This window comes from Quercus suber, unplaced genomic scaffold (genome assembly GCF_002906115.3).
Source record: "Quercus suber isolate HL8 unplaced genomic scaffold, Cork oak 2.0 scaffold_324, whole genome shotgun sequence".
Taxonomy (NCBI): Eukaryota; Viridiplantae; Streptophyta; class Magnoliopsida; order Fagales; family Fagaceae; genus Quercus; species Quercus suber.
In genome coordinates, this window is record NW_027069777.1 from 147,518 (window position 1) to 163,185 (window position 15,668).

Here is a 15,668-nt window from a genome sequence, read left to right on the forward strand (position 1 = left end):
CATGCACAAGTTAAATGAACTTTAGTTTAGTTGCAAGTATGAGTTTTGTAATTAGTCGTGTGATAGGTATGTCTATGATTCAAGTCAAAACCAAAAACTAGGCATCCTAAAAAATAACCTTAAACATTCTCACACATTATTATACTGCATTAATCATCCTAGGGGCCTTTGTACATTATTGCATATTTTCATGCATTAATTTTGCATTTTTTTTTTTCATTTAGCATAATGGGTTCTTTTTGTTTTTGGTCAAAACTATGAAAAATAATAATAATAATAATAATAATAATGAAGAAAAATGAAAATCCAAAAAACACTCTATGTAACCTTGGTTGGCCATAGAATATTGTGTTTGTGTCCGTGTACCACTTGTAGTAGTCGAGCTTAGCAGTCAGCAGTATATGCACTAGCTAGTTAGTTGTAAGCCAAGTTTAATGTAATTTTTTGAGTGTTGGAGGGCAATCGGTTGTGTGATTGGTGTCCCCAAGTGCTGCCATTCACTAGACACTCTGGAGAAAAGAACTGCAAAATTTCATGGATTATGTTGTGTACGTAAAATGAAAGAACCCTCATGCGAGAAAAACCGGTGTTTAAGATAAAGACAAACACTGCATGAGAAAAGCGGGGAATCTGTTCTAAGCAAGAAAGCGACTTAAATCCAAAATACCCCCACTGCTGAGATGTACGCACAAAAAAAAAGAAAAAAAAGAGAAAAAGAAAAAAGAGGGGAAATCTGCCCAAAGCAACTCTTGTAGGGGCTAGTGAGTGACATTATTTATATTGATGCTTGTTGCACGACTGGTTTCTGGTATCGCCTAAACCACCTCACATATTTTTGTGACTTGCTTACTAACAAGCTTTAATTCACACACTACACGCGAGATTTGCTACTCTTGGTACATATTGCACATATATGTTAGTTGGCCAACTTTGGTTGCACAAATGTGTTTTTGAATTATCAGCTTACTATTGATAATAAATCTTAAAATTTGCATCAAATGGGTCGTTTTTGTTGGGAGACATGTTTTGTATGTCTAGCTGCATGAGCATGTATTGATCATACCTTATTTTGTTGCATTGAGATCATATAGCAGAGAATTTTGAGCATTAATACAAAACTCCGATGATCACAATGCTTCAAAAGATGGTCATGAAACACACCAATTAGGGAGAGTTTGTTTTAACTACCTCTTTAGATATGCTACTATAAGGGTTGAGATTCTGAGGTCCTAAGTTGTGCCTATCACACGCTTGGTTTCATATGATCAAACATGCCACCTTACCGAGAGTTTGCTCATCCTTTGGGAGTATCTTACTTGAGTGAAACCAATCTTGGTCATTTGAAATTGGGTAGATCTGTTTAAACGCCCAATTTTTGCTCAACCCTTTATTTATGCAACTCCCTCCCTACTTTGCGACAAAAACTCATTGGTGCATACCTAAATTACTAATTAAAGTTAAGTCTAAAAGCTAGCCACCTAATATAATTCAAAATGGATTACGATTATTAAAAAGTCCAACATCAATCTCATTATAAAATTCTATGTTTTCATTATTGTCTTCATTCGAAACTGGTACTGCAATGAACCTATATAAATTTAATTTTGTTCATAATTATAAAACCATTGGGGTTTTTTGCAACCTATGCAACATAGTTTGTTTTCACCCAGACAATTTTATAATTCTGAACATATTTACATTTTATAGGTTCATTGCAGTACCGGTTGATGTTAGACTTTTCAATGTTTGCAATCTATTTTGAATTAAATTAAGTGGCTAGTTTGAGACTTAACTTTAATTAGTAATTTAGGCATGCATATTTTTTCAATTTATATATTTATTTTATGATTTCTAAAACTCTTTTTTTTTAATTAATTTAATTTTATTCTCTCTTTTTCTACCCTCGGTTTTAGTTGCCATTTGCTCATAAATCTTTTTTCTCATTTGCACTTAGGCATCCTAGGCCATTATTATCGTGATTGGTTCTTTTCATGTTGGATCTAGACTATGTCTTAAAAGGTCATATGACTTGTTACAAATTGAGTAATAGGCCTACATATGCTTGTGTTGGGTTTAGGGTTAGGAGAATTTGCGGGAATAAGGTTTTAGAATTGTTGAGGAAAGGATTTTGGGCTTGTGTTAAGTATGAAAAGATGGTTTGATGGCTATTATTTGGTAGAAGAAAGTATGTGGGGTTTAAGAGTTTTTATAGGTAAAAGAAAGGTCTTGAATAACTTGGGGTTGTAAGGAAGAATGAAAAGAGAGGCTTCTGTGGTTTTTAGGTCCTTACTATCGTAGGTTTTATTTTTGTTGAGTCCAAGTTAGTCTTTTGTTAGGTTTTAGTTTGCTAGTTGAGATACGACTCAGGAATCCTAATACTACTATTACAAGAAAATAGTCATTATATATGTGTGCTCAATATATTCAAAAGATTTGCCCCTGTATATAAAATTGGTCATAGCTAATAATAAATAAATAAAATCTTATAATTCAAACTTTAAAATTGATCATAGCTAATTGAGTAATTTGTCTAGTGTGCTTGTGGAGTGTTTAGAGTTTGATGAATCTAGGGTTCAGAATTAATGAAGAAAGGGTTATGACGTTGCATTTGAAAATTAAAAGATAATTTGATGCATTATTTGATGGTTTTTTGGTAGAAGAAAATTATTGGGTTTTAGGATTTGATAATGAAATTAAATGGTTTGATTTGGGGAGAATCTTAATTGTCGTTAATTTGTGGAAGAGAAGCATAATTTTGCTTAGCTGGTGTCGTATGCATTGTTTGTTTGCTAGAGATTTATGGGGTGACAGTGAATCATTTACTTATGCATTGTCTTTTTGCCACAAAATTATGGGATATGGTTTTTGGTCTTTTTGGAGTTCATTTGGTGTGCCTAAAAAGGGGTTTTAGATTTACAAGCATATTGGTAGGGTTGATTTGGGAGACATAAAAACAAAGCTTGGGCGTGAAAGAAATGGCAAAACTTTTGAGGGATGTGAACGGTCTATGTTAAACTTGAAGCTGCAATTTTTCTTTTAAAAAAAATTGGAATAATTCAATAGTTGGTGGTGGATGAATTTTCACCTTGGACATTTTCATTAGAAACACCCAGGGGTGATTTACTAGCATGTTGGTATGGTTGTTGATTTGGGAGACAAAAACAAATCTTTGGCGTGAAAGAATTATGGGATATGGTTTTTGGTCATTTTGGAGTTCATTAGGAGATGCCTAAAGGGGTTTTAGATTTACTAGCATGTTGGTAGGGTTGATTTGGGGGACACAAAAACAAAGTTTGGGCATGAAAGAAATGGTAGAACTTTTAAGAGGTGTGAATGGTCTATGTTAAACTTGAAACTGCAATTTTTTTAAAAAAAAAAATTTGGGATAGTTCAATAGTTGGTGGTGGAGGAATTTAAATCTTGGACATCTTCGTTAAAAACACTAAAAGATGTCAGTTGAGTTATAAGGCTCTTTGCACAAAACCTTTCTCTAATTTATTAAGTTTTATGGATTATTTTAATTTAGAACTTAGTTGTGTTATGCATCTAGTGTTCCCCCTTGTACTTGATGCATTATTTTTTACCAATAAAACTTATTACTTATTAAAAAATATGAATCTACCTCCTTAAATATAGAGCACAAATATATATAAAGACTCTTGTACTAGTAGTATTAGGACGACTAACTCCGCCTGTATCTATGCTTAATTTCATATATTTTACTAACAGTCAGTCCCGGAAAAAGGAGGAGGATTGCGATAGGTTGATAAATAGATGAAAATCTAGTCACTCTATTATGAACGGTAGTCCAGGCTAATAAAAAGAAGACCTGTTATTAAAACTTGACAACATAAGCATTGCTGCCATATTATCCCAGTGGACTAACTCATGTTAACACCCGTTAATCCAACAAATATTCAAAATTTATACTCTGAGTTGGTGGATCTATGAAAATTTTCAAACATCTAAAAGCTTTTCAAATTTCTCTCTCTTGGAATTTTGCCATATTCATCTCTGCGTATGTATCTCTGTGTTTGTAACGGATCTTCCAGATGGAGTGCTACATCTTCAAGCGCTGTGACCTGGCATTTCTAGCTTCCCTTGGGAATGGCGATTTCGTAGTTTTTTCTTTTTGGATTTTGGATCTATGGGTTTTGTTGGGTTTTATTGAGAGATCTGGTGCATCAAGCAAATGGCATAGTTGTGGACATCTGATCTTTTAAATGTGTATATATTTGTTCCTTTTTGGTTTTATCTAATTTTGATGCTGCAAATTTGTAGTCCTATTAATCCTTTAGACTATAGCTTTTATACTTCATCGATAATTGTTACTTAGTGACGTCCTTGATAATCGACATAGCATAGTTTTTTTTTTTTTTTTTTATTGAGAATCGACATAGCATAGTTAAGTAGTCTTAGGATTGATAACTTCAAAAATTAAGAGTCCTCTTAGTTGTGGCAGTACCAAACATCATTTTAAACACAAAGTCAAATTAATTACAAAACCAAGTATCTTTAAAAAGGTCGTCAACGCTTGAGAAAGTTCATAGATACATTTGCAATCACGTCAATTATTTAACTCTGCATTGAGTTTTTTGAGATCTAAAATTGGATTTTTCAAAGATTACAACAAAATGTCATATGAAATTGCTCAGAGCGCAGGTTCTGAAATTTGCATCTGAAGGTGGAGCTCTCAATTTTGTATCGTGCTTGTTACTGATAACATTTTTAATCATCATGCTTTGTAATTGTCTTTGGTTCAAAGGTGTTAAATATCTATGCCGGTAAATATACCATTTACTCAAAGTGGTGTCTTTTGGCATCCCTTTTTCTAGTAGACTTGTTTGGTGCCGTTGCATTTGTTTTTCCACTGGACTGATTTTATGGAAAGCAAACCTAGAATCTTTTATGAGAGTGAAATTGTAGATCTAAAAGCAATGTTTTATAAATTGGCTATGAGAATTCAAAAGTTTCAACTTGAACTTCCTCTTTCAACAATAGATCTAACAAATTGCCTTAAATTGGACTTGAGAATACAAAAATGTCCGACATGCAAAAGCATACATTATTACAGGATTATTGTCAATCCATTTGGTAACTACATTGAGATATTCAACTTAGGAATTCAAATCACTTCGCAAAAGGGGAACAAAAATGTTTAATATTAGACTCTCCAAAAATTTTAAAGCTGTGCTTCCAATGTGTAGCTAATTATCCATTCATCTCAACTGACATTGTGGAATGAATCAATGATGGCATCCGCAAGGTACTCGCATTTGGCCAAAGATAATCCAGCCAATGATATCCTTCCATCTTTTGTCATGTACACATGCCACTTATTTGTCATATTGTCACTCTGATCAGACAAGAAGATATAACATTAGAAATCCAAGAAACAGTTATATGCATCATTGCATTGCTTTAGTGCAATTTCAATTTACAAACACGGCCACCAATATACAGTTTCAAGGCATTGGATATTGTAGATTATTTGAGATTGTGAAGACCATTAGACCAGTCTTAAACTCAAAAATAATGACTTGATGCAACAATTTGGTCTTGGATTAGGAAAATATTTATGATTAACATGGAAGCTGGTTCTCAATGCAGATGCAACAGAAGTGTTGAAAGGAAAATTTTGACAAAAAAAACAATATGAACATACGGAGGGAGAGGCAATGCATATAAAAATGAAGCTGAAGAGGCATATCCCATAATTTGGGAAATATTCACAAATATTATTATATTTGACTAGCTTTCTACTAGTCCCCACATACACAAGATAAGCTATCAATGTGTCAAATTGGGACAGATGAGTTTCTATAAATCAAAAGTGAGATCTGGGAAAGAAGAAATTTTATGCATATGAAGTTTATAAGTTTTGATAGAAGATGAGAAGACACAATTACCTGAGCTTTGTTCAAGCCTGTGAATGAGAACATGCCAATCTGCTTCAGTATAAATGACCAATCCTTCCCACTCTTATCTTTTGCAGAGAGGCTATCAAATAGTTTCTTTCTCACATTCTTTATCCTTCCAGCCATCATTTCCATTTCTGCTTTCCATTCATTGAAGAGATTTGGGTCCCCAACAACATTGGCAACAATTTTGGCCCCATGAATAGGAGGATTGGAGTACATCGGTCGAGCAAGCCTTTTCAGTTGGCTCTTTACCCTGAAAATATAAAAATAACCATTAGGTGGTTCTTAACCAAAATTTGCCACTTGAAAGTAAGAAATCAACAGGAGCCATACACCATGATATTTAGGCATGACTCATCTAAAGGAGCCATGAGCAGATGTATAATTGAGACAGTGAATCACAAAAGGGTTAACTCGATGATGTGAAAGCCAACTCCGTATCAGCTATTGGTGTGTCAAACAATTCTCAATAGGACAACTGCAACCACTTGATATTTAATTCCACGTTTTACATGATCCTACCTGAGTAATACTTAAGTAATGTGATAAGATGAGTGTATTATGCTTTTCAATGAGAAACTTCCATTAATTAATCCATTACTTTCCTCTTTCTTCTTTCAAATGCAAGCACAAACTCAGGGAACTGTGCTCAACATGGTATATTCATAAATAGTGCACATGTCCCTATGCCTACACCTGTAGATTTCTGGAGAGTTTTCAAGCTCATCAATTCATGTCCACGTCAAAAGCAACATTCAACTTCATTTTCTGCAGCCAAGAGCCTCGTAGCTCAATGGCATTTCCAGCTCTTCTCTATAAGGAGAACCAGGCTTCAAATCCCCTCCCCCTTTGTTGTAACTATCAAATTATCCCCCCCCCCCCCCAAAAAAAAAAAAAAACTTTGTTTCCCACAGAACATGGAGAAAACTTGAATAAATAAGACATCAATAAGGACACAGATACTTTTGAGGGTTGGGGGGTGGGAATTCTAGATTTTTAACACAGATATGACACATCCAAAAGGAGATCAGAATATAGACTATGCAGCTTTTAACCAGAAATGTATCCAGCAGGCATGTGCTGTGATGTGTCTAACATGGCAAAGTTATAGAATATAAATGGCCTAAAAGAGCTAGCTGTGCACTTGTTCATCTGATCATGCATGCACTTTTTTTGTGGGAGAGCTAATTTTCCATAGACCAGAAAAATGAACAAAACAAAGGACATTTTGTTCACAGCACCTTGCTGCTGCATCTGCTGATGTGCAGACAACATTGATTGCTCCAATCCTTTCTGCATAAAGACCCAAATTTTTACTGTATGACTGGGCAACCAGGAGTTCCATACCACGCGCAGCAAACAATCTCACAGATCCTGCATCAGCATCAAGGCTTCCACTAGCAAATCCCTAAAGTACATTGATAAGTTAGATAAAAACATGATTATATAGAAATCTATCTTTCAAAGAATCTCAATGTGATGCTGTGGATATCAAACTGTTTGAAATGTCAATGGAATTTTGAAAATTTTCCCGCCAAAAATTTCCATATCTAAATTCCCATTTTAGCAGGATGTAAATCAATCAATCATGGAATCATACCTGGTATGCAACGTCAAAAAATGGTATATGGTTCTTCTCCTGAATGACATCAGCAATTTTCTCCCACTGTTCAGGTGTTGGATCAATGCCAGCTGGGTTGTGAGCACAGCCATGAAGTAACACAAATGATCCTTCTGGGGCAGCCTGATAATAGAACAAACAAATTATGGGTAAATTGGTCAAGGAAAGTAAATTTACACTGGCATTGAGACTGTATGGAAGATTAAACATAAGCAAAAAGTTTATTAGTTCAACATGTCCAAATTACTTAAAAATTATGCATGCAATACTTGTTTGTCATTCTCAAATACTTTGAAAAACTATAAAATACCAGCTATTTCAACTGGAAGTGCAAAGAGCCAACATTTATTGAAGTGAAAGCTGCCTAACAGTTTAATTGATAAAAGAAAAACAAGCACAACTAAGCCAGGAAGGAACCTTTATGTCAGCTATCATCCCATCAAAGTCCAAACCAACTGTTTTTGGATCATAGTATCGATATTCGGACCATGGAACTCTAGCATCATTGAAAATATTCTTGTGATTACCTGCAAGACAATTTTGTTTGCCATGAAAAGTGAGTACCCTTGAGACAAATCTCAAATACAAGTTCAAGTGAATGACAATACACACCCCAAGTTGGAGATGATATTAGAACTTTTGCCCCAGGAAAATATCTTTCGATCAGAGCTGCAGCTAGTCGAAGAGAACCAGTTCCTGAAAGACCTTGAACAGTAGCCACCTGAAAAACAGAAATATAAGTTCTATTTTTTGTTAATAAGAATCAAGAGAAAATACAATATTCTTTGAAAAATTTCAGGACCATTTACATTTCACATACTCTTTGTTCCTTTATTACGGGGTTGCTGGCTCCAAATAACAACTCCGCGGTCACCTTATTAAATGCAGCCAAACCTTCGATTGGGAGATACTAGACATTATCATCAGATTATTGTCAGTAATCATAATTGAGAATAATGACTCCAGGTCACCCATACATTTGAGTAAATAGAGATACCTCTTTGTTTTCTCCCCTTTCCACCATAAGATTCTCCGCCTAGAAAAGAATATTTTCTAATATGATTAATTTAAACTCAATTTGATTGTCAAAGAAACCAGCTCTCAGCTTTATCATTAAGAAGTGAAATTGGAAAATTCTAAAATAAACAAAACAAAGAATTTCACTTATGAAACATTTACCATTTGATTGATAAAAAAAGTTTTACCTTCTTAACAACATCCAGCACATAAGGTTGTAGCTCCTCTGTTCGATAGGCCCCAACTCCAAGGTTGAGCTTCTTTTCGTCGTTGTCTGCTTTAAAAGCTTCAGAAACTCCAAGAATTGGATCAGGAGGAGCCATCGTTACTCCTTCAAAACGAGAAACCTTAACTGCCGCAACCATAGATATCCGACTGAAAGACTGCACATCAACAACCGAACATTGCAGATAAATTCCTGCCTAAGTGATAGTCAAGTAATACCAAACACAAAGTTAATGCCATGACTAAAACAAGAAACAAAGACTAAATCCAATTTAAACACATAAAAGAAAGAAAAAACCTATGCTTAACAGGCTTCAATGGTTCAACCACCAAGTGAATTATTTAACTGTGGGCATGGATGATGGGACATGATACAAAAGCTGGAATCAATGTGATGCATTAGCATGACTATCAAAGCAGGACACACGCACAGAGCAACAATTTGAAACAAAGGGCTTAATCAATCCACAGCACACGCGCGCGTGCACATACACACATAATTTATTGATAATGTAGGGAACCCTTCTAAATAAGAGCCCTTTAAACTCGCATCTAGCTAGTAAAACCTACGGGCAACTGACCCAATTGGCCAGAATCAGTTGCCAAGTGATCCGAGGGCATTCACCCCTGAGGGGCTAACAAGTAGTTTATGCTCATGCCCAGGAGCTTCCACAGCATATTCATAACCATATTGATATAGATATACCTTTGTGTTAATAAAGGGATTGGCTTTCTCCTTGTTGAAGCTCAAGCTACCACCTCCAAGCTTCAATCTTCCCTGCTCAAATCCACAACATGGTATTGCATTTGATTCAATTTTGGTCCTTTAAAACTTTAATATAACTTGTAATAAATTTTGGGTATTTCCGGAAAATTAAGGGGGAAGTATAAAAAAGAGAAATGGAAAATTAGATTAGAAGTAGTACCTTCAAGTTTTCATGAACTGAAAGTGAGGCAGTTGGAGGGGCCGAAGCTAGAGAGAGCATCGTCGAAGTCGAAGTCATCTGAATCAACAGTGATAAGATGATTAGATTAGACAGACAATATATAGGAGAAGTCACTTCAAAATCCAAGCACTTTAACCGCGTAATCTATGAGAAAATTTTGAGATTAAAATGAAAGAAGAAGAAGAAGAAGATGAAAATACGTGGATTTAATTAGAGAAATTTTGAGCGTGTGAAATCGAAGTTTGATGTGGAAGTGGAAGTGGAACTCACTCTCGGACGATGATTACAGAGTGGCTATTGGGTTTTAGACTTTTTTAGTTTAGAACGACCGTTTCGTTTGTTTATAAAAGTGCTGAATGCTGATGTAGTAGTAGTTAGTTGAGATTTTTTAATATTTATAAAAGGGTACGATGGTCATTCTAAATCGTAAAGCTGTGGTCGCGTCGACTGTCCGTGCTGATCAGGGGGCAAGGACTGCAATTTCAGTGGGGATGATGAGGCTGTAAAATCTGTACTTACCCCCCTAAATAGATCAAAAGCCAGTTTTTTTTTTTTTTTTTTTTCCTGAATAAATACTTTATTTCTGGCAAGACAAAAAGATACAATTCAGAATGGGCCTCTGGCCGTCTCAATCCAAAACTTGACTAATCTAAGACAACAGATTAGAGATGCATACTGGCCCATTCTAATTCAAAATGATAACCCATCTAGCTAAAAGATAAGCTGCTTCATTATCTTCCCTACAAACAAAAGAAAAATTTATATTATCAAAGCTTTTAGCTAAATACAAAATATCCTCCACCACAGACTTAATGCTCCAATGAGTCGCTACCACTTGATTTCTTAGAGGCTCAATAACATTCCAAGCATCACCTTTTATCACAACATTCTTAAAACATGCATCAACTGCTCTTTGAATAGCCAACAAGGCTGCACTAACCTCACCAACTGTTGAGCTGCCTGGAATCCTCTGCTCTGCCCATTCAGCAACACAGATACCTTCTTGATCTCTAGCCACTATTGCCACTGAAGTTTTTCTTTTTCTAATTGCAACATCAAAATTCAATTTTATCCAACTAGTAGGAGGCGAAAACCAAGTATACTCCTTATAGGAATTTTTACACTTCAACTTCCAAGCTTGCTTGTGCTCCTCAAAGGATTTACACACCTGCCTTGCAAGATCAACAGGGGTCATTTTGATTCCTTCCACCTGAGCTTTATTCCTGCACATCCAAACATGATCACACATAATTGCTGCAAATAATTGGAACTCTTTAGAATCTTTATCATCTAGAGCCAGAAAGGATTTTGGGTTAATAATCAGCTTCACCTAATCTACTATGGATATAGAATCCAAAGTATTCAGCCTCAATGGCCATGGGCTTAGGAGCCAAACTTGAGTTGCCCAGTCACAATGTAAAAACAAATGCTCCAAAGTTTCTGGAGACTTTCCACACAAGTGGCACTCATTTGATAGGAGGGTAAACCTTCTATTTAGAATTGAAGCTGTAGGGAGGATTTCCCAAGCCAATTTCCACAACAAGTTTTTAAGCCTAGCATGAATTTTCAGCTTCCACAATACCTTCCAGTCCATGCTTTGCATCACAGGATGGGAGATAGAGGAGGGAGTTCTATATCATATATATATATATATATGTATGTTTATGTTTGTGTAATATTCAAATAATATTATTATTCTTACCAAAAAAAAAATAATAATATTATTATTAAGAGGGGGAGGCTCAGCCTAAAGAGGGCAAAAATAACAAAGCACGGGAACTAAGGATCTGGTTGATAAGGGTATCGTAGTTTTGATTTTCAAAATAACTTGAAAATTGTGATTTAAAACGTGCATTAAAATGCATCTTTTGAGTACTCATAATGTAAAAAAATGTGTTTGGTAAAATATTTTTGTAACATTTTTTTAAAATTGAAAACACAAAATTAGGTGTTTGCTATTGGTATTTTTTTTTTTTTTTTGTTTTTTCTATAGAAAAAGTGTGCAATGCACTTAAATGAATGGTGTAAAATAATTTATTTTATTAAAGAGAGAGAAAACCCTCTCTTGAATACCAACTGCTATTGTAACTTTGTTTGTTCTCTCCTTCCTACTTCCTCTCATCCCATCTTCCTTCCATCTCCTCACTGTGTTCTCTCTTCATTACCGATATATAATATCTTAGGTACGGTGTCTTAGGTGTTGTTCTTTAGGTTCCTTTCTTAAGATTTAGTAATGTGACTACTTAATTAAAAAATACTCTTCCATTCTATAAAAAAAATTCACATGGCAGAATCTTAAGAGAGGAATCTAAGAAACATCACCTAAGTATTGTACCTAAATCTTGCCCATATATATAGAATCATTCCTGTAGATGGTCAACTATAATTTAAATTAGGATACAATTTGTCATGATCCATTTATTGGCATGGTGTAGTATAATTGTTACTAAGATTAAGAAGATCCAGAGAGTTAGATGGGATATTATGAGGAGTAATGAGCGATAGTTGGAAGTTAAGAGGAAAATCTGAAAGATTAATGTTGATTTGAGGGAAAGCATAGTGGATTTGAGAGAGTGATAGCGATGAGATGTTGATTTGGTACATATCTGAGATGAGCACTTGATGAAGAATTAAGAGCAATAATAAGGCAGATTTCAAAATCCAATGAATCTTGAGAGAGAGCTTTGAATTAATTGATGAAGATGCGTCCAAGAAGGGGGAAAAAAAGCCGTTCTATGAGAAAGAGAGAAATCTTGTCTAACGCATGAAGAGAGAGAGAGAAAAGCAATTGTGTTTTGTCAAATCAATTGAATGTGTGTGGGTCCCACAGTTTTCACAATATTTGCAATTATATCATTCAGAGTTGTAACTTAAGTATTGAATACACCTTTTTATGAGGTCTCTAAATATATGTTTTAAGCTACCTATATTGAGTATTATACTCTATATACCCTTGTAAGAGTTCCCCTACCAAAGAACTCACTCCAAAGTGAGCCCCACGATTTTTAGCATTTAAATCACACAAGAGTCTTCAAATGACATCATCAAACGGGCCCTAACTCATAAACTTTCTTATAAAAGACTCGTAGTAGGATAGAAGAGATAAGTTGGGGTTCCCCAAATTAAAGAGAAATATGCCTAATGGGCCAAAAAATGAGCAAGTTTACTAGCGCACATGTGAATCAATAGCTAACAACGAAAGTTTAATATTCAGTTTTAGTCTCTAACATTTGGGTCAAAATAACCTTCAATTTTTTAGTATAATTTCTTTTTCCCTTTCTAGTTTTTAAACATCACACCAACATAGCAATTACACGGTGCAATTATTGCATCATATTCGAATCCTTTTGGGTTGTAGGCGAATTCAGTGTTTGGCATCCATTTTCACACCAATCGATTGTGATATCTAGATAAGCATCACTTTATTTACTTAATAGAGAAAGGAAAATGCTAAATGCACGTTACACACATCAAAATTAGTATCACCATTATAAATCAATTTCTTGATTTTCAACACTTGTAATCTATAACATCAATTATATAACAATGTCAATGTCAATGTATCGCTTCCCTTGTAGTTCATCACATTTTTATCAATAATGGTAAAACTGTAATAGAAATTAAGGAAAATGACACCTCTTCCTTTGCCTTGGAGGTGAATTCAATGTTTTGCATCAATTTTCAAATGTATCCTTCCCTTGTAGTTCGTCACATTTTTATCAATAATGGTAAAACTGTAATAGAAATTGAGGAAAATGACACCTCTTCCTTCGCCTTGGAGGTGAATTCAGTGTTTTGCATCAATTTTCAAACCAACCGATTGTGATATCTAGATAAGCATCACTTTGTTTACTTAATAGAGAAAAGAAAATGCTGAATGCACTTTACACGCATCAAAATTAGCATCACCATTATAAATCGGTTTTTTTATTTTCAAAACTTGTAATCTATAACATCAATTATATAACAATGTCAATGTCAATGGATCGCTTCCCTTGTAGTTCGTCACATTTTTATCATTTATGGTAAAACTGTAATAGAAATTGAGGAAAATGACACCTCTTCCTTCACCTTCCCCCTTTGCAAATATTTGCTCCGATACATTTTAGTCTATTAATTATCACATTCATAAATAATAAAGGAGTCGTTTTGTCATGACTCTCACTTTGCTTTCCAACGCTAAGGCTTTGTTTGGGAATTCATAAGAGAATGTAATGATCATAAGAAAATAGAAAAAAATGGAATATAATGTATTTAAGTAAAGGAAAAGAATAGAATTAAATAACCTTGATTGAATGTTTTAAAATAAATGAATGAAAATAAATGGAATGTAAGTAATTTTGTTTGGAAGTAATATAAAGGGAATGAAATGAAATCATTTAATGAAAATATTACTATTAAGCCGTTATTTTAAAATAAATGGTTGAATATATAGGGATATTTTAGGAGTTTTAGTAAAAAATTAATTAAATCCAATTCCATTCCCTCTCAATCCTCCCAATTTTGAGAGAAATAAAAATTTAAAGTTTTAAGAGAATAAAGAGAAATGAGTGTTCCAACCTATTCCATTCCATCTCACTTAGTCCTCATTTAGGAGGAGGGAAGAGAATAAAATAGAAATGAATGAAAAAAAATCATTTTAAAATATTATTCCATTCTCTTGTTTGCAAGTTTAAGTGTGAGAAGATGGAACGGATAAAAGAGATCACTCATTTCTCTCTATTCCCTTAAAATCTCAAATTTTCATTCCCACAAAAACTGAGAAGAATGGAAGTGAATGAAATTAAATCTAATGATTTTTATACTAAAACTCTCAAAATACTCTTATATATTCAATTCTTTATTTTAAAATAAGAGTCTAATAGGAATATTGTCATAAAATGATTCATTTCTATTCCTTTCATGTTGCTCCCAAACAAGATTACTTACATTCTATTCATTTTCATTCCTTTATTTTAAAACATCCAATCAAAGTTACTTAAATTCATTACATTCCATTTTTTTCATTTACTTAAATATATCATATTTCATTCCATTCCATTCCATTCCTTTATAAACTCCTAATCGGAGCCTTATAAACTCCCAAACAAAAGAATAGATTTTCCATTTCTTCCATTAAAATACCCAAACTAGAAATGGAAAGAATATTTTAAAATTATTCTTTTCATTTATTCCCATTCCATTCCCTCCTCCCAAACGAGGTATAAGTTTTAATGGAATGCATAAATCTTATTTTCTAGCCCAAAAAAGGAGTACAATCTACTTATTCGCCTCTTAAGTTACTACCACATTTCAAAAAGAAGACATGGAAGGAAGACAATAAGGTAGTCAAACCCAATAATCGCCTTCCATCAAGACTCGCACTCCCTGGCAGAATGAAAATTAGTTGGACAAATCGAAAACTAGGCTGTGGCCTTTAATTGCTTAGTTGATTCTGATATATTGATTTCTTTCATGACCAAACATTCTACCACCTGAGCCAACCTAAGAGTGGACTTGGGACGACTCAATGGAACTAGGCTCACAAAATAAGTGGACTTAAGACTACTCAATAGAACTAGACTCACAAAATAAGCCAACCGACCTTAAGCTAGAAGAGATTCTGTTTTCTTTGGACAAAACATTAACGAGCTTTGTCAATTGAAAGTAACAAAACATCATGTAAATTACATGATGGTCTTAATGTATATCCAATCTAATAAGGTGTGCTGTCCAAAACAGAGTGCAAAAAACCTATATATTTGCAGATATTCTGATGGACCAGATAGACCATTAAAGGACTACTCACTGTGATTTATCAAACGCTCAAAATGCTAAATTGTATATTCAATAATTTACTGCTGCCGTATAAATCGAGTACATAAGAAAAGGAGATCTTCGCAGATATTAGTGCAAAACAGCCACAACTGCAGATAAGCTCATGAACCATGTAGACCC

The 15,668-nt window shown here is 34.2% G+C and overlaps 2 protein-coding genes across 4 annotated transcripts; both read right to left on the reverse strand.

Annotated features, from left to right (window-relative positions):
- Window positions 1–4,970: 4,970 nt before the first annotated feature.
- Window positions 4,971–10,112, reverse strand: LOC111996266 (aspartate aminotransferase, chloroplastic). 3 transcript variants are annotated; one of them, XM_065782978.1, is made up of 12 exons: window positions 10,002–10,112; window positions 9,711–9,788; window positions 9,491–9,562; window positions 8,748–8,981; window positions 8,540–8,578; window positions 8,363–8,452; window positions 8,155–8,263; window positions 7,960–8,069; window positions 7,522–7,665; window positions 7,163–7,329; window positions 5,910–6,174; window positions 4,971–5,356 (listed from the first exon to the last, which is right to left on the reverse strand). In XM_065782978.1, exons 2-12 carry the CDS (start codon window positions 9,786–9,788, stop codon window positions 5,225–5,227), a joined length of 1,440 nt encoding a protein of 479 aa, XP_065639050.1. In that variant the 5' UTR covers window positions 10,002–10,112; the 3' UTR covers window positions 4,971–5,224. The 3 variants fall into 3 exon arrangements, with proteins under 3 accessions (XP_065639050.1, XP_023883995.1, XP_065639051.1); XM_024028227.2 differs by having other exon boundaries at window positions 8,748–8,942; window positions 10,002–10,111; XM_065782979.1 differs by having other exon boundaries at window positions 9,932–10,078.
- A 304-nt stretch (window positions 10,113–10,416) lies between these two features.
- LOC111996281 (uncharacterized) lies at window positions 10,417–10,926 on the reverse strand. Its single transcript, XM_024028243.1, has one exon. The coding sequence runs from the start codon at window positions 10,924–10,926 to the stop codon at window positions 10,417–10,419; it is 510 nt and encodes a 169-aa protein (XP_023884011.1).
- Window positions 10,927–15,668: the final 4,742 nt, after the last annotated feature.